The sequence below is a fragment of the Nannobrachium achirus genome (assembly GCF_963921795.1).
Source record: "Nannobrachium achirus genome assembly, chromosome: 1".
Lineage (NCBI taxonomy): Eukaryota > Metazoa > Chordata > Actinopteri > Myctophiformes > Myctophidae > Nannobrachium > Nannobrachium achirus.
Window position 1 is genome coordinate 12,568,249 of NC_137810.1, and position 25,426 is coordinate 12,593,674.

General features: G+C 40.5%; 1 protein-coding gene across 1 annotated transcript in view; it reads left to right on the plus strand.

Annotated features, from left to right (window-relative positions):
• The first annotated feature begins 3,243 nt into the window (after positions 1-3,243).
• Positions 3,244-25,426, plus strand: part of atp10a (ATPase phospholipid transporting 10A) — a 122,199-nt gene continuing 100,016 nt past the window's right edge. Inside the window, exons 1-3 of the mRNA XM_080735252.1 lie at positions 3,244-3,908; positions 16,997-17,201; positions 22,411-22,496. Coding sequence (XP_080591378.1) covers positions 3,472-3,908; positions 16,997-17,201; positions 22,411-22,496 — 728 coding nt within the window. The 5' untranslated portion in view covers positions 3,244-3,471. The remainder of the gene's footprint in view (positions 3,909-16,996; positions 17,202-22,410; positions 22,497-25,426) is intronic.

A 25,426-nucleotide genomic window follows, 5' to 3' on the forward strand; every position in this document is an offset into this window, starting at 1 on the left:
AAGCAAAATTTGAGTTACAAATGTTCGCTTAAAAAATACATATATTCAAAGATTTTCACACATTTTCACAACTTTTCAAAAATAGCTAAAGTTACTAGGGCCCCTCCACCTTGGGCCCTAGTAACTCAGTCCCACTTCCCCCCCCCCCCCCCCCCCCCCCCCCCTTGTGACACCCCTGCTTGCAATTGTGACATTTCAGCACTTCCAGAGAGACACACTGGCCACTTAGCCAACAGAGGGCCTGGAGAAGATAAATCAAAGACCCATCCACGAGGACGTTTGCAGCAATTTGCTACAGGACCATCCAGCTGTTGGGCTAAAAACTAATGGCTGATTGTCCTCCGTGGCATCTTGGCGTAGGGAACAATTCAATTTTCCTGTGATGAATTGCCCCCAAGTGAGCAGGATGTTGAGGCTGAATATGCCCTCAAAAGGCCAACAACAGCACTAAAAACAATAAGGCAAAGCACAAAGCTACAACCATTCATTCTTAATAGCTAATAAGATTCTGCCTCTGCAGACAAATACAGTAATTGATCACCCCACACTTTTTTTAAACAACATTTTTTGGTGTACTCTCCTGCCCTGCAAAGTTGTTGTGTGATTATTAAGCTCATGTCTTTTCAAGTGGCCAACGTTTGATATTAATATTTCATATAAGTATTACAGTCTTCTCCACCGAGGTTGACACTGTTTGTTATCGCCTAAACACTAAACAGGCTAAACTGTATACTAGACTTGTACAATACACCATCGTGCTGTCCTCTGCCTTAGCCGGTTAACAGCAAACAATATCCATGACATTTTGGAAAGATATACACAGTGGGAGAATACAGAAGATAAACGGACAAAGTTCATGTTTGTACTAGATAAACTGAAACAAAGTATCAATATTTAAGTGTTGTGGTACAATGTATCTTCTTCAAAGTCGACGTGTTTATATAAACATCAGCTGTGTGCCGGTGTCATAATGCTGAACCAGGGGTGGAAAGTAACTAAGTAGTAAGTACACTTACTTAAGTACTGTACATAAGTACAGTTTGAGGTACTTTTACGTTACCGGAGTATTTAAAAATGTCAGTACTTTTACTTCTACTCCACATCTCAGAAGCAAATATTGTACTTTTATTCCACTACATCTTTTATTCCACTACATCTATTTGAAAACTTTAGTTACTAGTCACTTTGTAGATTTGAGTTATTATTACAAAACATACATTAATCTCTTCAGCCCTATTTAAACTTTGGCTATTCGAAAATAGCCGATCTACAAGCTCACAATGCAACGCCATGCGACGCATAGTGAGCTTGTAGATTTTTCACATATATACACTACATTTGAGAACTTGTGAAGTATAATGATCTAGGCTACTTTCTACTTTTAGTACTTTAAAGGAGTAGTTCACCCCCAAAATGACCTTTTTCCTATTGATTAGACTGGAGACTTGAGTTCAATAAAAAAAAATGTATTTGTTGCATTCCTAAGACAAAATAATAATAATAATAATTTACCCCAATTGATTCTGGATGGGGACCCAAATAAGGCCCTGGATGGGGACCCAAATGCATGGACCTAGATGGGGACCCAAACAAGGCCCTGGATGGGGACCCAAATGCATTTTATTCAGAATCAATGGGGGGTAAATTTAGGGCCAAGGGTCTAGTAAATTTACCCTCACTGATTCTCACACAAAAACATCACTATAATACATTTTTTGTCTTAGAAATGCAACAAATACAAAAAATTAAAATAAATTATATATATATATATATATATATATATATATATATATATATATATATATATATATATATATATATATATATATATATATACACAGTGTATATATATAGGTCTATATATATCCTGTGAATTGTTTTATTTTAATTTTTGTTTATTTTCTTTTTAATTGAACTCAAGTCTCCATGGTGTGAGTGACTAAATCAATAGAAAAAAAAAGTCATTTTGGGGGTGAAGTATTCCTTCAAAAACAGGAATAGTTCAAGTGGATTTGTTTTCCAGTTCAGGTTCAAAAGGACAGCGCTGTAGTATCAAAATGTACTTAAAGTACATTTTGATACCAATATTTTTGAACTCCAGACTTTTACTTTCAGTAGCAGCAGAGTATTTTCTACATTGCAGTATTGATACTTTTACTAAAGTAAAACATTTGAGTACTTAGATCAGGCACTGAGCCAGTGTTGATTTTGTCGACTAAAACTATGGCGAAAAATGTTTGTCGACTGTGTTTTTTTTAATGACGAAAACTAAATAAAAACTAAGCTGGGTTGACTAAAACTAAGACTAAATAAGTAAATATATTGACAATTTCGTCAACAAAATAAAAACTAGTCTAAAATGTTGGGGAGGGACTGGTGGAGAAGAGAGTCAATTTATGTTTGGTTGCTCTCAGGTGATGCGTGCTGAAAATAGCCGATCTACAAGCTCACGACGCGTTGTGAGCTTGTAGATCGGCTATTTTCAGCACGCAACTAAGTGTAAAATCTGTCATTACGATGTCATCAAGGCCTGCTAAAATACATTTTAGTCGACTAAAGCAACTATGATATTTAGTCAACTAAAACTAGACTAAAACAAAAACTTTTCAGGTGACTGAATTATGACTACGACTAAATGGCATTTTATTCAAAAGACTATGACTAAAACTAAATCAAAATTTGCTGTCAAAAACAACACTGCACTGAGCACTTTTGACATAAGGGGACATGGTGAACTCAGAGGCGTCAATTGGGTATGGCAAGCTATGGTACCTGCCATACCTTGGCTACAGGGGGGAAATAATAAAATGTACTTTTCATCATGCCTGTTGCTAAGGTATGGCAACATGACTGGTGTGCAAGACACCAGTCATGTTGCCATACCTTAGCTTTTGCTGAACTGACGCTACTGGGTGAACTGAACTCCAGTGATAGTACCGCGTGGCACTTGGAGACACAAAAAACACACAGGTTGGACAGAGAGGAGAGGGAGGGGCCCCAGCCCAGTGGGTCGGATTCCTCCCCCACGTTCACGAACGTCCTCGTCGTGCGTGGAAACTGCGCAGAATCGCAGCTCTACACGGGGAAAAGTTTAACTCGACACCGGGGACAAGTCAATCCACATGTTCTACAAATCGTCGATTGAGCCGTTGAAAGTCGAGAAGTTATGCCGGCCCTCAATATTTCAGCATCTTCTTCCCAGCAGCAGCAGCAGCAGCAGCAGTAGTAGGAAAGAAAAAAAAGGCGAAACGGCGAAAGTTTTCCTCTTGACTGAAAGAAGAAAGAGGAGTCGATAAATATGGACGAAAACGGAATAACTCGATTGAAAAGAAAGAATGATCGGATCATTCTACACACGTTAAAACGATGATTACATAGCACTTTACCCCCCCTTTTTGTTTTTTGTTTTTATTTTTTATTTTGGCGAAACGGGGGACGAAAGGAAAAAAAACTTTGGGAAAAGTTTGAGGCATGGCGCGACAGAGCGAAGCAGCAGAAGAAGCCACCGGGATGGCCAAGGGTTCAAAAGTGAAAAAACAAAGAAAGAAGAGAAACAAGGAGAACAAAACGAGGATCATCCACGCGAACATACTGTATGATCACGCGAAAGGAGAGGACAATCCCAACCGACACTACGCGGACAACAAGATAAAAACCACCAAATACACGTTCCTGTCTTTCTTACCAAAGAACCTCTTCGAGCAGTTCCACAGATTCGCCAATGTCTATTTTGTGTTCATCGCCTTGCTGAATTTCGTGCCGGTTGTCAACGCGTTTCAACCTGAACTTGCACTGGCTCCCGTGGTCTTCATCTTGTCTGTCACTGCAATCAAAGACCTCTGGGAGGATTATAGGAGACACAGATCTGATAAAGAAATAAATCACATGGACTGTCTGGTCTACTGCAGGTAATATGACTTCTAAACAAACAACTGGCTCTTCCTTAAAACCAGTGTTTCTCAAACTTTTACATTTCAGGGTCTCCCCTTAACTCTGACAGTATATAAATGTAACCAAATGGACCCTTTAGGGTTCATTTGGTTACATTTGTACACTGTCAGAGTTTACAGACTTGTATGGGTCAATTTAGACCCCCACAAAGGAACCTAAAAGTCCCTATAGAATCCACTTTGAGAACCACTGCACTGCCTTTAAACTGTTACAACCAGCAGTGGTGGTGGGGGAAAAGTAGGCTACTTTTACTTTTTCAAATGTATACAAAGGATTTGAAAATAAATAGCCTATTTATGCTATTTTATACACATTAATACAAACTATAGGCTACAAAGTAACTAGTAACTAAAGTTGACCAATACTTGTAGTGGAGTAAAGGTATAGCCTAATATTTGCCTCTGAGATGTATAGTGGACAAGTGGAGTAGTAGTAAAAGGACTGAAAATTGGAAATGCTAAACTACCGTCAATGTGTAAGTACACGTACTGTGCTTGAGTAAATGTACTAAGTTACTTCACACCGCTTGTTGTTTTGTTTATGTTAACCAGCAGGCTATCATAGCTCCATTGTAACTAGTTGTGGCCTGTGATAGTATCTCCAGTGTACATTGTAGCATGGACAAAAAGTGATGAATGATTTTTGGTTTTGAGTTGTTTATGTTTATGCTATCCACCGCCACCCACAGATATAGATCTGTTCAGACAGCTCACCAAAGTCAGATTGCTTTGATCAGAACACTTTATTACAGGGCTATTTAGATTCCTCCTAAAGCACTACAGTACAAGCATCAATATTGCAAAGTCCCATGTGTAGACAGACTACTGTTCCACGGTGGCAGTATGTACTGTACTGTACTGTACTGTACTGTACTGTACTGTACTGTAGGCCCGCTGGTTTGAGCCAGGGGATAGCGATGGGATCCCAGAATCTCCAGGTCTAAGGGGGGATCAAGTAGGCTAGGCTACCTTATCCCTCTTCACATTAATAACCCCTTTAATAGGGAAATGTGTTCCGTTAGATGGAAGCTTTTGTTCTTCAAGGTTCATAGATTGTTTGTGTGGTAGTATAGTAGGCCTACTAGCTAGCCCTGAAGAGATGCAACCGTCATGTTTCAGGGATATTATAGTACATGCCAGCCTGATATAATGGTATTCCTGTGATTTTCTATCAGTTGTGCTATCTCTTAGCCCCTGCAATATTGAGTTGACTGAAAAGGTATAGGCCTACCTATTTTCTAGGCGAGGAAGCCTAGTGTATGACCCTAATGAAAAGCAGCACTGTCAGCCCGGTACAGAGCATAATTCATGGTAATCAAAAGGCTCACTGTTTAAGTGACTTCACTATTTTTTGCTTAGGTCTCTTGGCCAAAGCTGTCCTCGAAAGTTGGACGGACATAATTGAATTTTCTTGTGCTGTGGTCAATATTGTGCAAAACAATCTTCTTTCGCAAACTAAGCAACACTTCACTGTTTACTACACACTATAAACAGACTAAATTGAAAATTACATGATCCCCGTATACCTTTTTTTCTCCTAGTGTAAATCGTAAAGTAAATCAGGATCTAGGCACTGACATACGGATGAACCAACATTTAACTGGGTTACTTTTCATACACTTCTTTTTGGGAGTTCTTGTTTATGACGGAGGGAATTCCACTTTAATCGAAAATGCAAATATTTATCTATTCATCATGAAGAATGGTGTGTGCGGCTAACTGTTTGGTTTGTTATGGCTGGTTTACTGTAGGCTATCTCCTTTCTGCAGGGGCATAGCTGGTCAAATTAAACTCCCCTTAGATTTGGCTTGCAGGCATGGAATTATTTAGTTCCCCACATGCTTTATGTAAACATCTGTTAGCCCTGTCCATCTGCACATTCTGCAGGCACAGGCACAGGTACAACAACCACAACTTGACACTACAAGCTCTTATGTAACTGGCCGACTAAACTGTCTAACTATCTTCACAATTCAACAGTTAATTAAGGTTATAATAATTTATAAAGTAGATTTGTACTTTTTTATATTATCAAGTTCTTTCAATTAAAGCAGCACCATGTAACTTTTCTCTTCTACCCCGGATTTGAACCTTGTTTCCTGCTGACATTCTTACCATCTCAGCAGCCATAACCCACAGCGACCCTCTTTAAGTATTTTTAAGCATCCTGCGCGATAGAATCACATTTACACTGCATCTAAAGACTCCACCTTTTGCACAAAAATCGCGCATTTTTACCCCAATGTTCCTAGCAGCTTCTCCTGAAGCTATTGTATTCGCACGATGTACACTTTGTAGAAAAGTAATGTGTGGGTTTGCTATGCAAATCTTTCCCCAGAGTGTCTCCTACGCAATTTTCGTCACCAAAGTATCAGGTTACAGTTTGCTTCAGCAGTGACGGGCGCGCAGCAGCGAGAGCCTAGCTAGCCGAGAGCCTGTATCTTACAAGAAGTTGGCGGCCCTTCGGGCCACTCACCTCTAGAGTTCGGCCCACTCACCTCTTCACAGCAACATACTGTCTGTGTGTGTGTGTGTGTGTGTGTGTGTGTGTGTGTGTGTGTGTGTGTGTGTGTGTGTGTGTGTGTGTGTGTGTGTGTGTGTGTGTGTGTGTGTGTGTGTGTGTGTGTGTGTGTGTGTGTGTGTGTGTGTGTGTGTAGGGGTGTGTGTGTGTGTGTTGCTAAAATGAAAACATTGAAATAATGAAAATAAAACATTGGCAGGCCTATTATAGTAATAATAACCAGTAAGACTCCCTAATCGGGAGATAAGCGACCGTAGGTCACTTATCTCCACAAATAGGGCAAAAATTTGTTTTTCCAAAAACTTCCTGATCCATGTTGATGACATGAGTGTAGACATACTGTGTAGTGATTTTCGTGATTTTAGGGCAAAAACTGTAGGAGCAGTGGCCAAAAATGTGTTTTAAAAATCGGCCTGTAGGTGGCGCTAGAAGAGGGCCATGTGAGAAATGAGGGGTGGGGTGTCCGCGTTGCCTTGGCGGACGAATAGGTACCGGCCCCGGCTCTCCCGGACGCTCCTAGCCCGAGTTACGGCATTTTATGTGAGCTGCAGTGGCAGGGGGTCCTCCACTGGGGGCGCCACCACTTTTGCATCCGTTCTGGAGCACCAGGAGTGGGTGGTCCCCGGGAATTCCCCGTGAGCAGCCCCGTTGGGGTGGTCATTTGGTAATTTTTGCACATGTGCTCATTTTTTACACTTGGGGGTCCCCGAGGGAGCTGGGGGTCCCTGGAGCTCTGGGGGTCCTTGGAGGTTGTAGTTTGGCAGGTAAGGAGTGTGTGTGCAAAAGGGGGCATGGATCGGGGCAACGGTTGCGGAGATATGAGCAGGGCAAAAGTGTGACGTGTGACGTGAGTCACGGAGGGAACTTTTTTTACACCAGGGGGTCCCCCAGGGACTTCGGGGTCCCTGGAGCTCTGGGGGTCCTTGGAGGTTGTAGTTTGGCAGGCAAGGAGTGTGTGTGCAAAAGCTGGCATGGATCGGGGCAACGGTTGCCGAGATATGAGCAGGGCAAAACGTGTATGATGGACGGACGGACAGACGGACACCTGGTGGAGCTTTCTGTAGTAAGTGCGACCTACGGTCGCAATAACACAATTAGGCCAAAACTTTTTTTTTTTTTTCAACAAACTTTTTTTTTCTTCAAAAAACTTAAACTTTTTTTTCAAAAAAAGAACTACCCATATTTGCCCATTACAAATCCATTTGATTGCTGGTATACCGTGAGGGCCCCCGGAGGGGGCCCGAGCTCTAGATTTGAGGGCCCCCGAAGGGGGCCCGAAATTCTAGTTGAGCTAATAGAGCAGGTCTGCTTGCTCTGGGGATGAATTGAGTCTTGACCATCAGCTCAAACTTTGTAGGTGAGACTAGGGCTGTCACGATTATGACATTTTACATGACGATTAATGTCACTCAAATAATTGCGATTAACGATTTAATTGTGTTTTTGTCATTGACAATGACATTTCTGTTTGGCTTTTAGGCTTTGAAGTTGCACATGGTAGATATGACACATAACCTAAATATATAGAGAAATTATTGACATATTTGCCAACTTTATACTTAAAAAAGAACATTGATAGTGGGAATATCCGATCTACAAGCTCACAACGCGTCGCACCCGCGACGCGTTGTGAGCTTGTAGATCTGCTATTTCCACTATTTCAGAAAATGTTTGTAAATGTATGAACATTTTTCAACATTCACGATTATGACAAAATATTTGCGATCATGTCAAATAATTGCGATTAGACGATTATATATTAATTGTGACAGCCCTAGGTGAGACTTGACCTTTGACACAATATAAATGTCTCAATAGAAGAGCTGGGAGACAAAATACAACCACCCCAGTTACTCTACTATACAGATTGGAGAAAAAAATTACATTTCTTTTGTGATTAATACTTTTTTATTGCTTTCAGTTTTTAACATACACATTTGAAGAAATGCTGAACAGACCTATAGAAACCTTTTGTCGATAAAAATATCACAAGCAATTTTATACAGGAAAAGAAAAACAGAGAAACAAGAATTCACAAAAACAAAAAACAATCAATCAAACACTTAGAGTACTTAGAGATTACATTTACACATTAGCCCAGCCGCTCCACTTCCCTCCCCCCACAGAACACAGGCCTTCTCAAAATCATTTGGTGAACAAGAATGGTATTCAATTAGGCATGTTTGATGATCCTCTTTATTATGTCAGTCAGTTGTCAATAGATCCAATACATGGACCCCATATCTTCGGAAATTATGTAAACTGTTATTCATTTATTCATAAAAAAGGCTTTAATGTGAAAGAATATACTGTAGGTATGCGTGGTGCAGCAACAAACGTTTCAGCAAATTAAAACATGTAGGTACGTTTTCACTGTGTTTTTCTTTCATCAGATATCTAGGTTTGTAGTTTTTAAAATGTTTTCTTTATAAAAATAAACAATAATCCAATTATGAGAAGAACCACCTATGATATTCACTGTCTGAAAGCAAAGCATCACCCAGTCCTTGGCAAGAGTTTAGGAATTTCTAATGCCAAACGAACAAGAATGACAGCTGTATTTCCAATCTAGGACCGTTGCACTGTTCACAGTACAGGGCTTATAGCTGTAAACAGGCATCAGTTTTTCATAGTATTGTCAACACGGGATGAATAATGATGGCACAGACATCAGACAACAAGCCTATTAATGGTTATTTAGATTATTGGTCTTGTTTGTGTCAATGTTGAATTAAATAGGCTCCAGGCAAATATAGCAGCTATTTAAGAGACCTGCTTTTCCACATTTTTCTTGCTGCTGAATTATAACTCTTAACAAGAATTCTTGGAAAGTCACATGCCTTTCAAGAACACACATGGATTCACATAGCAGGAAAACATGCATTTTGGCTCACTCACGTGGCTTTGTTTATGTTAGCTGTGTTTATTTGTCTTAAACTGTGTTTGACTCTTTCCTAGAATTGTTCTTGTCCTTGATAGTGAGTCCGTTTTTCATGTGGCGATAGAATTAATGAGCTGCTGCTGCTGTTTAGGGATGGGACGATACGCGATATTATCGCTTATCGTGATAAGAAACACTCACGATAATCGTATCGTGGACAGGTGTTAACACTAAGCTAAGCTCTCAGAGGCACTTGCCCGTCGGGCAAGTACAGGTCATGTTCTACTTGCCCAAAGAAGGTCATGCCCACTTGCCCAAAAAGTAAATTGTCCATTGTAAAATGATTGGTAAGATTTTAATTACCGCTCAATTTAACACTTATTTCTTTGCTTCCTGGGGCTGTGCGATAAAAATGTCATACACTATACCTCCAAATACAAATACCTACCTACTATGATTGAATATGTCTGTGGTTTCACACTGGTTACATTCCACAGACCAGAAAATGTAGCGCGCTGGCCATGCTCAGGTGTTTAGACAGATATCTGGTGTTGTGTTTATAGACGGTTGCGTCCCCTCTCAAATGAGCACTTGCCCGTTCGGGCAACCTGAAAGCAAACTCTACCTGCCCGAAAGATTTATTTACCTGGGCAAGCCTTAGTGTCAATGCATGGTGGAGATGTAATTTTATTGTGATATCGTCCTCCGTCATGAACTGGGATCAATACACCTTTTATTTGCTGAGCTGCATATCCTGTGCAACTTAAACTCTCTATAATAAAAGTACTATAGTAAAAGGTACTTATAATAAACATATTTGATACAGTCTTTTTTTTCACTCTCTATCAAAATGTCTTTGCCAAAAAATAGCCGATCTACAAGCTGTGAGCTTGTAGATCTGCTATTTTTTGGCAAATGCTTCCGCCCCAGGATAATGGATTTTTATTATCGCGATAATATCGTACATCGCGATTTCTTAAGTCACAATAATCGTGATATGACATTTTCATATTGTCCCATCCCTACTTCAGTCCCTCCTATCCAGCCTAATGAGCCTATAGACCAAGACCATGCTTGTCAGGGTTAGGAATTAGAATGTAATGTGCTGTAGTAGCAGAAACTGAACATTCTGTACATCCTATTCAAGAATTAATGTCAAATTGAAGGAAAGGTGCAAGGTAAAGGCAACCCTCCTTTTTTAACCCATTTAGAACGGGTACACATTTTGTGTATCATTATTTTATGCTTTAACTATTGAAAAATAGCAGATATACAAGCTCACAGCGCGGCACCGAGTGCCGCGCTGCGAGCTTGTAGATCTGCTATTTTTGAAAAATCGTGAAAATTAGAATTTTGACCCGATTCTATAAGTGTCTTTTGAATCCTTCTAAGATTTTTGGAAAAAACCTATGTTTCTATGTCAGCAATCTGGCCAGCCATCGTCAAAGAAAAGGTCCTTTTCACTTAACTGGAGCTCAGTTAGTCTGTTCTTGAGAGACTACCATGTCAGTGGTTCTCAAACCTTTTCATGTGAAGGACCCCCAAAATGATATTTATTTGGCCACGGACCCCCATCTCAAAATATTTAGTTCCAGGGACCACCCAGAAGCAAAATTTGAGTTACAAACGTTCGCTTTGAAAATACATATAGATACATACAGATTTGCACATATTTTCACGACTTTTTCAAAAATAGCAGATCTACAAGCTCGCAGCGCGGCACCGCTGCGAGCTTGTAGATCTGCTATTTTTCAAAAGTTAAATCAGTCAATATGCTCAGGCCTAAATGGGTTAATGAAGTGAAAGAAAGTATTCAGAGTGAAAGTCAAATTCGTAGGAAAAGCACGGGTAAACGAAACTCTCCTTTTGTTTAATGATGTCAAAGTAGTCAGAATGAAAGTCAAGTCAAACCAAAAGTTAGTTTGTAAGGAAATGTCAAATTAAAGTAAAAGTAACCCTTTGTTTAACCACATGAACACCAGCCATCCATATTCTGGGCATGTTTATAATGGATAATAATAGGCCTGGGGCGGTATGGACATTTTGTTACCGCGATTACCGTCTTCCCATTTACCGCCGGTACTGCGGTAATTACCGCACCCCCGTATCTATTAATTAAGGTTCGGCGATAAGCCAAAATATTGCAATCATCTTCCCAAAAGTCGCCTCTCCACAGTGGAGAGGCGACACAGCCTGACTGCCCGAGATATACTTCTCCGTACAGCACAGCGGGTCTGGCTTTCAAAGGAGCAGATCTACAAGCTCACACCACATCGCATCCGCGATGCGTTCTGAGCTTTTAGATCTGCACTGTCGGGTTACCATAGTAACGTAGGCTAGCTACTTGGGCTTTTCAGACACAAACAGCTATGTGAACAAACCAGAAGAGGAAGGGTAGTCAGATCGTGTACAGTGATTCTGTAAACTCACGTCACGTCTCAACTCTCAAATCACAGTGATTGAGTGCTGCTATATACAGGTTTTAGTTACAAGACTTGTAAGGTTATAAAATCGCCGACGCGCCGCTGGACGGAGCACAACGTGCGACGCGGTGGAGCTGGAGAAAGTAAAATAGTTTCATTTTCGGTTTTGTCCACGCGGCCCGCGCTCCGCCAGTAATCCGTATGAATAAAAAAAGATATGCCACAACACAAGGTATTAACATCCTTGTGTCGAGTGGATTACAGAGAAAGTATATGCTGCATTGCTGCTCCGTCATAGAGTTGTGCTCCGTACTCTACTGCCCTGCGTGCACTGTGTGTGTGTGAGTGACGTATGTGGGCGGCTTCCAACGTGTGGTACACGGCCCAGAGCAGAGCGGCATGGAGCGCATGCGGTCCTCGCTTCTCCCCAGTTTTAAAACTCGCTCGTTCTCAATAAAAATAGCCTATTTTTTTGTCTTTTTTGACCGCGGTAAGGACCCTGACACCGCGGTAGGCCGCGGTATACCGCGATACGGCGGTACGGCGGTTACCGAACCCAGCCCTAAAAATTAATAGATGGGTGAACATATGGCCGAAATGGCAGATCTACAAGCGCATGGCGCGTTGCGTTGCAGCACGTTGTTAGCTTGTATATAGACGCATTTCGGGTCCACTTTACACTGATAAAAACATAGATGCGCGGCGCGCAGGTCGGTACCAAATGAGCCAATGAAACCAGCGCTCCCCAAAACAACAGGTTTGGGGATTGGTGGAATTGATTACATGATACAGTCACCTGTGCATTTAGTCTCAATGTTTGTAAACAAGAAACGTGTCTATAGGTGAACATTTGGACAAAATAGCAGATCTACAAGCTCACAGCATGTTGCGCTGCGGCACGTCGGGCGCTTGTGGATCAGCTATTTTCTCTCTTGACACCAAAGAATATAGGGTTTAAGTGTCTATTAAGTGAAAGTAAGACGCATTTGAAGCGTAAGGCCTTCAGGCATTATGTTCTCCATAACATCTATACTCCAGGGTCTCTGATGACAGACCGGTTAGTGTCTCTGCCTGGAGATGTTCATCTTGTCATAATATTTGGCCTCGCTCACTTTGTTTACAGACCCCTGGGGCATTGAAGCTTAGGCCCATGTTATAAGACATTTGCTATCCGTTTTTGAATGTATTCTCTTATATAGAAGTATACTATAAGGTTTGCTATAGGCCTATACCTTGATAATTCATGCCCTATGTAGCCCTGTGTGTGTGTGTGTGTGTGTGTGTGTGTGTGTGTGTGTGTGTGTGTGTGTGTGTGTGTGTGTGTGTGTGTGTGTGTGTGTGTGTGTGTGTGTGTGTGTGTGTGTGTGTGTGTGTGTGTGTGTGTGTGTGTGTGTGTGTGTGTGTGTGTGTGTGTGTGTGTGTGTGTGTGTGGGGCTGCTCGCGCTGGGGCATAAACACGCTTGGCGTCATGTCATCATGCCACACTGAGGCAATGGCGCAGTGTTGATTTCGTCGACTAAAACTGTGACGAAAAATGTTTGTCGACTACATTTTTTTCACTGACGAAAACGAAATAAAAACTAAGCTGTGATGACTAAGGCTAAATATAAATATTTGACAATTTTGTCAAAATAAAAACTAGACTAAAACGTTAGGGAGGGACTAGTGGAGGAGAAAGTAATTTTATGTTTGGTTGCTCTCAGGTGTTGCGTGCTGAAAATAGCAGATCTACAAGCTCACAACGCGTCGCAGTGCGACGCGTTGTGAGCTTGTAGATCGGCTATTTTCAGCACGCAACCAAGTGTAAAATCAGTCATTACGATGCCATCAAGGCCTGCCAAAATACATTTTAGTTGAATAAATCAACTGTAGATTTAGTCAACTAAAATTTTATGATATTTAGTTGACTAAAATTTTACTAAAACTAAAACTTTTCCGTTGACTAAATTATGACTAAAACTAAACGACATTTTATTCAAAAGACTGACTAAAACCAAGTCAAAATTTGCCGTCAAAAACAACACTGCAATGGCGACAGGAAAGTTTACCAGACAACAAATCTGTCTTCGGACACATTATTACCTGAACATATTTGCTCCTCTACGATAACCACATTCGCCCTGAGGACATTACTGTCTCTCTCTGAATGTTGACCTACCATCCTTTTAGCCTATGCTATGACAGAGAAACGTTTCTGTAATTGTATACGGCAGGGGTCTTCAAAGTTTTCAGGCCAAGGACCCCTTGGCTGAGACATAGATGAAGCAGGGACCCCCACTACATATTGTGTGAAATTGTGTTGCAGATTAAACCTTTTCATAGACTTCATATCATTAGTAGTATGTGTATTTTCCACATTAACCACTTAAACTGTTAATGCTTAGTAAACTTGACCTTTCACTCTGTACTTTGCCTGCTCTTTTCCCCCTCTACACCAAGCTATTTGACGAAAATAGCCGATCTACAAGCTCACTGCGAGGCGTTGTGAGCTTGTAGATCGGCTATTTTCGGCAACTGTTCTCCCCAGAATAGGGATGCTATGGTTCAAGTGGTAAGTGTAAAAAACAGGGCAAAACATTTCTATCACACAATGATTTGGAGGACCCCCTGTAGTAACTCTGAGGACCCCCTAGGGGTCCCGGACCCCCTGTTGAAGACGTCTGGTATACGGTACATCAAACGTTTGTATTCAAATGAAATGGACTGTAGTGAGCTCCAGTTGTCATTATAATTGCAGTTATATGATAACATATTCACTACCTGTACATTATTATGTAATACACACATTGGATATTTCACAGGGACACTGTGATTCAGACAGAATCCAAGGAAAGCAATGTGTTTCTACATTGTGATATGAGTCATTAGTGTGTGGAGGAGGGGTTTGGTTATTAATAAATAATGGAGTGGGTTCTGTGAGCCAGGCAAAGCTCACGGTTCTGAACAGTTGCAATCGCAGCAGAGCCATGCATTATTTAGAAAACCTGGAAAACTGGATTGTTGAGACAATCCAAGCGACTTTGATGATGGCGAGGGCCACTATATTTCCACCTTCACTCCAGAGGGCCACATTGCATATTGCTACGTCCTACTTTGCCATTCTAGTATCTTATACAAAAGCAGCAAAAATAGCAGACCTACAAGCTCAAAACGCATCGCGCTGCGATGCGTTTTGAGCTTGAAGATCGGCTATTTTTGCTTCTTTTGAATTGAAATCCTGAATTATTTTTTGTTCATTTTGAATTGGAATCCTAAAATGTAATAGTTTGCTTTAATTTCAAAATGCATTTAGTTATATACTCATGTTAACTTTATGAATCTAAATACAAATACATTGGACATAAAAAATAATAATTTGAATACTACTATACCAGTCATTAAGCTACTAATATAGACTTACGGAATTAAAGCAGGTTATGTTTGGAATTGTAACAGCTGAAATCAATAATATGTCAGTATTCCGGTATTAACCTGCGGGTCGCATTAAGTGAAGGTGGGGGCCCATGTATGACCTAAAGGAAACGTGTGTGCTCTTGTTGTGACACACTGTATCCTGTCAGCAGCGGAGGTGTTTGCTCTGAGAAGAAAACTCTACTGTATTGGCACCGTGTAAAAATAGACACAGTCTGCCTCAGTGAGACTTTCCTCAAACCATGTTCCTCGTGTGACATGAAGACGATGTCACGTGAGTGGGATTCTTTCGTGTCTGACTGGGGGAATCCTGTCTGTTGAACCTGCACGCAATGGAAGAGCAGAGTGCATCCTCAGGAACCACTTTCCACCGGGCGTCCCTATTTTAGTTGTGTTATTATTATACTGTACTGTAGACGAAAAGTTCCAAAATGTTTGGAAATGTATTTTTTGAATTGCAACATTTGCAGATCTTTTAGATCGGCTATCTTCACACGGAACAGTCTTATGACAAACTATAAAATAGTGCTTAAGTTGTTTGTCTTTTTATGCATGATAGAGGGTATGCGCATTGCGCATTCATAAAGTGAAGTGGTGAAGTGATTTTAACGTTGTTTTACGTCGTTTTACGTTGCAATCAGATAGGACTTTTCTGTTTGAATGTATGGGCTGTCAAGGCCAGAAAGTGGATTTTTGCCACTCAGTAGGCGTTCCAGCATAACGTCCGGGTATGATGATGATGTCACGCACATATTGTTGTCTTGTACAGAGAGTGTTTCGCATATTTTCTGTTGTATAATATGAGAGAGAATCTCCTTGCATGCACACACAGTTGCACACATGCATTTTATCACACCCTGATCAGGTAACGGAACAGAGCTTTTTTTTCCCACTCCCAGGCCACACTACTACTTTGCCCTTAGAGCTTTTTCCAACAGGGAATGTTTCCTATTTAGTTTTTCCCCGATGAGGAATGGCTGTGTTCTTTCTTGCTCCCGGACTGAATGACTTTGCATTAGACATGCAGCCCTACTGTATCTACTGCTGCTGCTGAATGCACCGCAGGTTGAAGTCGTTTAGGGAGCAGTGGGCCACAAAGCACCACTTTAGAGTTGCACCAACAGGCCGGTTCCTTTTTACACAGGAGAGCTTGTTTTTGTTGTTTTTTTGGACTTCCAAAAATAATTGGCAGAACTAAAGCTGAGCTGTGGGTTTCCGTTTGCGCCACATCTCAATTATGAGAACAATAGAGCTGTGGCGCATTTTTTGCCGATTCAGTTTGCTTTTTTTCTTTTTGCCCCTTGTCATTCTTCCTCTGGACTAGGGGTGGGCGATATGGAAAAATACAATATCACGATATTTTCCCCAGCTGTATCACGATACACGATTTTATCACGATTCTTTTTCACGTTGGTTTTGATGGTTATTTTTCAAGTTACTTGACAAAAACTAGACTCCCTGGGTTCCTTTTGGGAGGTCTAAATTGAACTTTACAAGTATGTAACTCTGACAGTATACAAATGAAACCAAATGGTCCCGTAAGGGTCCATTTGGTTTCATTTGTATACTGTCAGAGTTAAGTGGAGACCATGACATTTTAAAGTTTTGAGAACTACTGATTTAGACCAAAATGCAGGTTTAAATTGAATTCTGCAATGAATCTCTGTATTAACGATTAAACAGGATTTTTTTACAAGGCTCCCTCAATTGTATCACGATGTATACGATGCCTCTGAAAAGGTGTATTGTGGAGACATTGTATCGTCTCAACGATATTTATCACCATATCGCCCACCCCTACTCTGGACAGACTGGAACGACGCTACGTGGAGAAATACTGGAAGGAGATCCGGGTGGGAGACTTCATCAGGCTGCGCTGCAACGAGATCCTCCCCGCGGACGTCCTGCTGCTGAGCACCAGCGACCCCGACCGCCTGTGCCACATCGAGACGGCCACCCTGGACGGAGAGACCAACCTGAAGCAGAGGCAGGTGGTCCGCAGCTTCTACGACCTGGTGAGACCCGTGGCCCCCACATGTTTAGGCCTAGAATTATTGAATGCTTTAACCTGTGAAAAATAGCAGATATACAAGCTCGCAGCGCGGCACTCGGTGCGTAAAATCGGTCGTAAAAATGTGTGCAAATCTTTGAATATATGTATTTTCAAAGCGAACGCTTGTAACTCAAATTTTGCTTCCGGGTGGTCCCTGGAACTAAATATTTTGAGATGGGGGTCCGTGGACAAATACATATCATTTTGGGGGGTCCTTGACATGAAAAGGTTTGAGAACCACTGACACAGTAGTCTCTCAAGAACAGACTAACTGAGCTCCAGTTCAAGTGAAAAGGACCTTTTCTTTGACGATGGCTAGCCAGATTGCTGACATAGAAACATAGCTTTTTCAAAAACACTTATACGTATTCAAGAGACACTTATAGAATCAGGTCGAAAATTCAAATTTTCACGATTTTTCAAAAATGGCAGATCTACAAGCTCGCAGCGCGGCACTCGGTGCCGCGCTGTGAGCTTGTATATCTGCTATTTTTCAATAGTTAAAGCATAAAATAATGATACACAATAATGTGTACCCGTTCTGAATGGGTTAACGTCATTCCCATGTCACCTCGAATTGGTCTGTGTCGTCGTGCTAACTCTGTGGTTTTCATTTGCAGGTGTGTATTAAAGGTCGTGGTTTGGTTATGACTTCATTGCGGCTTTCAACCTCTTCTCATTACCCCGCACAGTAGCAACACCTGATGTAGTCTACTGTAGGAAATAAAAACACACATGGGAACATTAAAGTCTGTTTAAACTAGACAAATTCTGCTTGAGTGAGCCAGGCCAATGCTTAGTCTGCACCGTTGATTCACTCTAACCTAACACGGACCAGTTTGTGTAGGCAGATGGGCGGGCGCGGCGAATCTCTCCGCGAGTCTCGGGCCAATAGCATGTGTTCTCCTCCCCCCACCCCCTCTGCTCCTCTGCTCAGCGCAGAGAACGCTGCTGCGTCATGACTTCAACACATTCGGTGCGACGCTCTCTGCACTCTGATTGGTTAGGGAAATTCTACACTTCCTCCAACAGTGATCATAACGCGATCGCCCAGGCTTCTTTTTCTTCCTATCGCCAAAGAAGCCTGGGTTTCCGAGGCTACCGTTGATAAGAGACTGCGACTCAAACCAGAAATATTCAAAAAAGGAAACCAATTTGAACAGAATACTGACAAATTCAGTGTGTGTCAAATGTGGCTTGTTTAAGTTGAAAGCTTAACCTATTAAGACCTGAGGCCTTCTACATACATTCTACAACATTCTTAACCCTAACCCTAACATCTTCTAAATCAATAGTTCTCACACTTTCAAGACTAACTGAATAGTTAATTCCCCGCCCTGTTTCTTCTTGGTGCATGCATGTGATGGCAGGAGATAAGTGATTAAGCAAAGAATTCAGTGCACACAAGAAGGCTGAATCACGTCCTCTTTGAATTTCAGATGACTTGAGATAAAAAGAGAAAGGCTGCAACCCAAAGGAATTAAAAAGGAAGCAATTCAGCCCTCTTTGTGTGTGGTGCATTCTGTGTTTAATAGGATGCAGGGGTGTTTGTCCGTGTGCTGGTTTGTTCAGCTGCGTGCTCTTTGCCCAGCTAAAGTGGCCAACCGAATGACTAACAAAACACCCACGTGTGAATAAGCCCAACTTCTCATCCTCTTCTGATGACTAGGCTTCTCTCAGCTAAATGTTTTAGACCACTGTTTCCCAAACACTGGGTCGGGACCCATTATGGGTCCCTTAATTTTCTGTTTCCTACAATTTGTTTTTTAATTATTATTATTCAATATAAAAAAAAAAAAAAATCCCCAAAAAGCTTTTTTTTTCATGAATTGAAAACATAATTCAATTATTCTTTCAGTAATTTCATGAAGAAATCAAAAGAAAAATCTAAGAAATTCCATGAATTAGAAAACAAATGTTTAAGAAGTAGTGAAAATAGCAGATCTACAAGTTCACAACATGGCAATAAACATTGCGTTGTGAGCTTGTAGATCAGCTTGTTCTCACTAGTTTGGGTCCCGGGCAAACGTTTAACCTCTCTTTTGGGTCTTGAGCTAAAAAGTTTGGGAACCACTGGGTTTAGACTGTGTTTTTGACCATTGTGCCTGAAGTGATGAGTGCTACCTTTTTTACCTGCACCAATGTAGGATCTTAACCTAAAACATCCTTTAACCCTCTAAGGCCCACTGTTGTAATATTACAACGTTTGTATTTTATCCAAAAAAAGGTTTAAATCATTTTATTTTAGCTCCCCCTACCACCTAAACATCACCATTGGATTCTATTGTTTAGTATTACAATGCCATTGGCCACAATATTTGCATATAAATACCCCCCACAGGGGCTGACATTCACACCCGCCACACCCGCTGACATTCCAGAGTTTTGACGAACATCTCACTTTTTCATGGAAGCTATTCCTCACAAAAACATAAGTAAAATGCCTGTACTATTTTTTTTGGTGATCATTAGAATGTCTAGAACATGTATATATGTTATTATTGTGAAAAATATCCCCCATATGTAAATTAGAGCATGATTTATGATTTATGATTTATGGCTATAAAACCTTAAAAAAACATTGTTTTAAAAAAAACATTGCATTTTCCTCTTATTAGGACTCCTACAACACCATCTGATTTTTTTCAATTTTTTATTTCAAGTATTTCTATATTTGGGCCTTAGAGGGTTAAAGTTAACATTGGCTTATGAAACATGGCTAAGTGAAATACTTGATTAACGCTATAATGTAGATATTACTCTTTTTAATATTGATATTGTAACGCTAGCATTACATTTGTGAATTCACCAACAACACTTAACGAACGGTCATCTGTTTTGTGAAATGCATACCTGCCATTATTAGGCACGTGGAGCGTGGGAAAACCATCTAAGTCTAAGAAGAAGGAACTATTATATGACGCAGCACCACAGTCTGCATCATCATGTGCTAGATTGCTTTGTTTACCCTAAATGAGATGGGAGATAGATAGAGATAGTGCAGGGCGACCACAGACCAGTTAATTAGCTACAAAATTGCATGCTCGTTGAGACTCCGAATAGAAGTGTATGAATTCAACATATTTAGTCCAAACATACCTTAACTCTCAAATACCTGGAACGCGCCCGAGTCGCGTTAGATTTTAACCACTTTAACCATTATTTTATGCTTTAACTTTAGAAAAATAGCAGATATACAAGCTCACAGCGCGGCACCGAGTGCCGCGCTGCGAGCTTGTAGATCTGCTATTTTTGAAAAATAGTGAAAATGAGTGCAAGTCTTTGAATATCTTTGACCCGACTTCTAAATCCTTCCCCTAAATCATGCTGTTCTCAAACCTTTTCATGTCAAGGACCCCCAAAATTACAGGTATTTGGCCGCGGACCCCCCATCTTCCAGGGACCACCCAGAAGTAAATATTTAGTTATAAATGTTCGCTTTTAAGTAGATATATTCAAAGACTTGCAAAAAAAAAAAAATCATGATTTTTCAAAAATAGCAGATCTACAAGCTCGCAGCGCGGCACTCGGTGCCGCGCTGTGAGCTTGTATATCTGCTATTTTTCAATAGTTAAAGCAGTCAATATAGTTAAAGCAGTCAATAATCCTAGGCCTAAATGGGTTGAAACACTGGTGTTTTCTGACGTGTATAGCTGTTAGAAAAGAGCATTTCTTGTTCAGAGCTATTTCATTTCATCCATTATCACTGGCAACCTGAGTAAAGCAGGCTTGAGTGAGAGCATAGAGCAGGGAACACGCATCAGGCAGGGTGTTTGCTCATGTGCACATGTGCCTTGCTGGGTTAACAGGTACCACAACACACATCCCGCACAGTAACCAAAAAAAATAAAACAATAACCCAAAAACATCTGATTGATTTGTGTCATTATTAAATGGGGAGATTAGCAGGAGAAATTACCAGTCGGGAGTACAGTGGGAGAAAGGGTTAAAGTAAATACTGCCATGAAAATTGTTAATTTTGGCAGGTATGGAAATGTGCATAGAGAAAGCATTATGTAAAAACCTGGGCTGATTAACACTGATATATTAGTGGAAAATATCCACACACAAAAAACTTTTTATTGTTACATTGTTCTAGTCTCCTTAAAGGGACATTTCACTTTAAAAAAAAACTTTGGTAATTTTATCGTCTAATCAGGCTTTTATGAACACCCTGAACAGTTTTTAATTTGCTTGATTCAATATTTAGATATTTCATGTAAACTTCAAACTTCATTTTAACCACGATAGATTCATTAAAAACACCCATTATTTTTTTCTGGTGACTCATACTGCCCTCCTAATACGTGAGCAGGCCGTGTTTTTTCAATAACATTTTTGAGCGGTGGTCACAACGCTCCTATACGTGGCCGTGTGTGTGGTTCTGTCTGTCTCCGTCCGTCCGTGTCTGTCTGTATGTAGCCTACAGTACCTTTTTGGACCACACATGTTAAGGGAGGGGCGCTGTTGTTCAGGCCAGACCAGACACACCAGACACACACACACACACACACACACACACACACACACACACACACAAGGATGGATACCAGTGGCGGCCTGAGTGACATGCATTTTATTATTAATATTTTGTTTAATATTGTTTTAATATTTTTTATAATATATATATACAGGTATATATATATATATTTGTTTTGCTGTTGCGCAGCCTCCACGACCACCGCTCAGTTCACACGGGTGTGATTTTTCATTTATTTTTAATATTTATTCTTTGTATTGAATTTTTTCCATTTTCCCAAATAATTATTAAAAATAAATGAAAAAAGTTATTGATAAAACACGGCCTGCTCCCATATTAGGAGGGTAGTATGAGTCACCAGAAAAAAATAATGGGTGTTTTTTAATCATGGTTAAAATGAAGTTTGAAGTTACAATGTGTGTGTGTGTGTGTGTGTGTGTGTGTGTGTGTGTGTGTGTGTGTGTGTGTGTGTGTGTGTGTGTGTGTGTGTGTGTGTGTGTGTGTGTGTGTGTGTGTGTGTGTGTGTGTGTGTGTGTGTGTGTGTGTGTGTGTGTGTGTGTGTGTGTGTGTGTGTGTGTGTGTGGAGCCCATATGCTGTTTCCCTGTTGAAAGTGGAATATCCCTTTAAGTCTAATTTAGTGGCAATAATATTTTAAATCGCTTAACAAATTGTACCTTTTTATGTTTGCAGGATTGTGACTTTGACCCCTCCAAGTACAACAGCATAATTGAATGTGAAAAGCCCAACAATGACCTGAACCGGTTCCGAGGCTACATGTGAGTATTCCTGTACTTGGTGCGTATTGGCTTGTTTCAGCAAGAAACGTGTTGTGTTTGATGGATGGAGCTACTGCTGTAAAATGAGGGACAAGCACACAGCTAGTTATCGGCCCTAAAAGTGAAACGTCACGCATAGGGATGGACATCGGTATCGGCCAATATAAAAAATCAGCAGGTATCATATAAAACCGGCCGAATCGTTGACCGGCAGGTCACTGACATAAATATCGGTTTTATGCCAATTGTGTCTATGGCACTGCACAGCATGATGCTCTGGTCCTGTGACTAAAGTAAACATTAGCAAGTAGCAGCCAGTCTACTTGGTGGCAGCCTACAGAATACAGATGGTGCTGGTTACCTTTACAATGTAAGGATATATTCCATAATCCTGTGTCAATGTCATCTCCAAAAAGGAGAAAATTCTTATTAGACTGGATATTGTCTGTGATTTTTCTAGTTCTTAGCTAAATAAATCGGTATCTGAAAAATCGGTTTTGGCAGGTCAGACCTTCATAAAACCGGCGGATCAGTATCGGCCAAGAATTTAGCAATCGGTCCACCTCTAGTCACGCAGTCTCTCTGTTTAACTTACTTTAGTGATACAGCGCTTCATGATGTGCTGTCACCCGCACAAATAGAGAAATATCTTTTTAGTTAACATAATTTGTTTGCCTGTTTCTGTTAAATGGCATTGTCATGCTTTTTCCTTATAAAAAAAAGAATATTTTTTGGGACGCACCACCATTCGTCACTGTCGGGCCAAAACCTCTTAACTCCATTTTCAAGGTTTTTGATTTTCTTTTGGCATAAATCAGGGCTATTTATTGAACACCCTTTACATCTGAGTGTCGGTTAAAATAATATTGAACCAATGGAAAGTAGTAAAAAATGCTTGGGACAAAACCTCCCAACTCTACACTTTCTGCCAAACCAGCTAACTCCACCCGAATGGCCCTCTCTTTTTTTTTCATAAATATGTGCTATTGAACACCCTTTACGTCTGCGTGTTGGTTAAAATAATATTGAACCAATCAAAAGTAGTAAAAAGCCCTTCGGTCAAAACCTCCTCCTAACTCCACTTGAGCTCATTTCCCCCGAAAATGAACATTTTGGAGTTGGGAGTTTTCAGCCCAACAGCAGAGATATAATGGAATAAAGTGCACTGAAAATGCCCTATTTTAATAATAGGAAATGACTCACAAAGTAGCGGGAATTTGGGGTAGAAATGCCTGAATGAGAAACCGACTCTTTATCCTCATTTTTTTTTTTTTACCACAAACATGCCATTATGAGCACATTAGCATAATGTCCTTGCCCATACCTTCTCCGTATGTATAACTGATCATCTCCACAGTCTACCCAAGTAGACTGCAAACATGAATAATGGAGTAGTGGATCTTGGTAATTGAATGACTTAATTCGCCTTGTCCTCCTTCTCACCCCCCACCAACACAAAAATAATCCACGGCAGAAACCCGAGGCGTCTACGCCTGTCTTTGTTGTCACTGACATTCAGGTGTGACTCACGCAAAGGCCTGTATACACATCAGCTTAGTTTTTCCTTTAACCCATTTAGATCGGGAACGCATTATTACTCACTATTTTATGCTTTAACTATTACAAAATAGCAGATATACAATCTCGCAGTGCCGCGCCTGTGAGCCTGTAGATCTGCTATTTTGGAAAGATCTAGAAAACGTGTGCAAATCTTTGAATATGTTGACCCGATTCTACAAGTGTCTTCTAAATCCTTCTAAGGTTTTTTGGAAAAACCTAAATTTCTATGTCAGTGGTGCTCAAACCTTTTCATGTCATGTCAAATGATATGTATTTGGCCACGGACCCCCCATCTAAAAATATTTAGTTCCAGGGACCCCCCATAAGCAAATATTTGAGTTACAAATGTTTGATTTAAAAAAAGATATATTCAAAGACTTGCAAAAAGAAAAATCTAGATTTTTCAAAAATAGCAGTTCTACAAGCTCGCAGCGCGGCACTCGGTGCCGCGCTGTGAGCTTGTATATCTGCTATTTTTTAATAGTTAAAGCATTCAATAATTCTAGGCCTACCGCTGTAAATGGATTAAGACCCCAAGTATTACTGGATGAATGAGAGAGCCTGACACGCGCGCTGTAACAAAGTCGTTTACATTTCATGTACGCTAGCATTATTCAAATGACCTGCCAGCCATAATTATCTTGCTAAGACTTATTCAGCAGCGGTAGCGGAGCCTCCCAGTATCTCGGGTTTCCCCCCCTGACTTAACAATAGACGTTACAAGCTGGAGTTGCAGGAAATGGTAGTCTCTCCAGAAGATATACCCATGTGATTGTTTCCTTGGTTGATGCAGTCAAATCTTCAGTGTTAATTTAAGTTAGCCTGGAAACGAGATGAATCTGCCAGAGCTAAAAAAAAAGAAATAGCCCGGTGGTGATATTAGGCCGGCCATGCAAGGCTAGGTGTAAGTGATACATTTCTGTTTACTTTTCTTTTTTTGTTAAAAAGCTTATACATAGCTGTTACAATTCCAAACATGCTTTAATTACTTCAGTCTATATTAGTAGTTTAATGGCTAGTATTACAATTGTATTGTCTTTCACTCTATTTTATGTACAACTCATTGTGTTTAAGTTCATAAAGTTAACAAATAAGTATAACTAAATGCATTTGAACTAGCTATTTTTGCTACTTTTTCCAACTAAATGCATTTGAAATTAAATTTTCAGGATATAAAAAAAAAAAAATATCTGAGCTACAAGCTCAAAACATGTCGTGCAGCAACACGTTTTGAGCTTGTAGATCAAAGTGACAAAGTAGGGCATTCATGACGAATGACAAAGTAGGGCATTCATTACGCAAAAAGTTAAAATATGAAGATAACAGGTTTCGGGCCCTCTGGAATGAGCGTGGAAATACAGTGGCCCTCT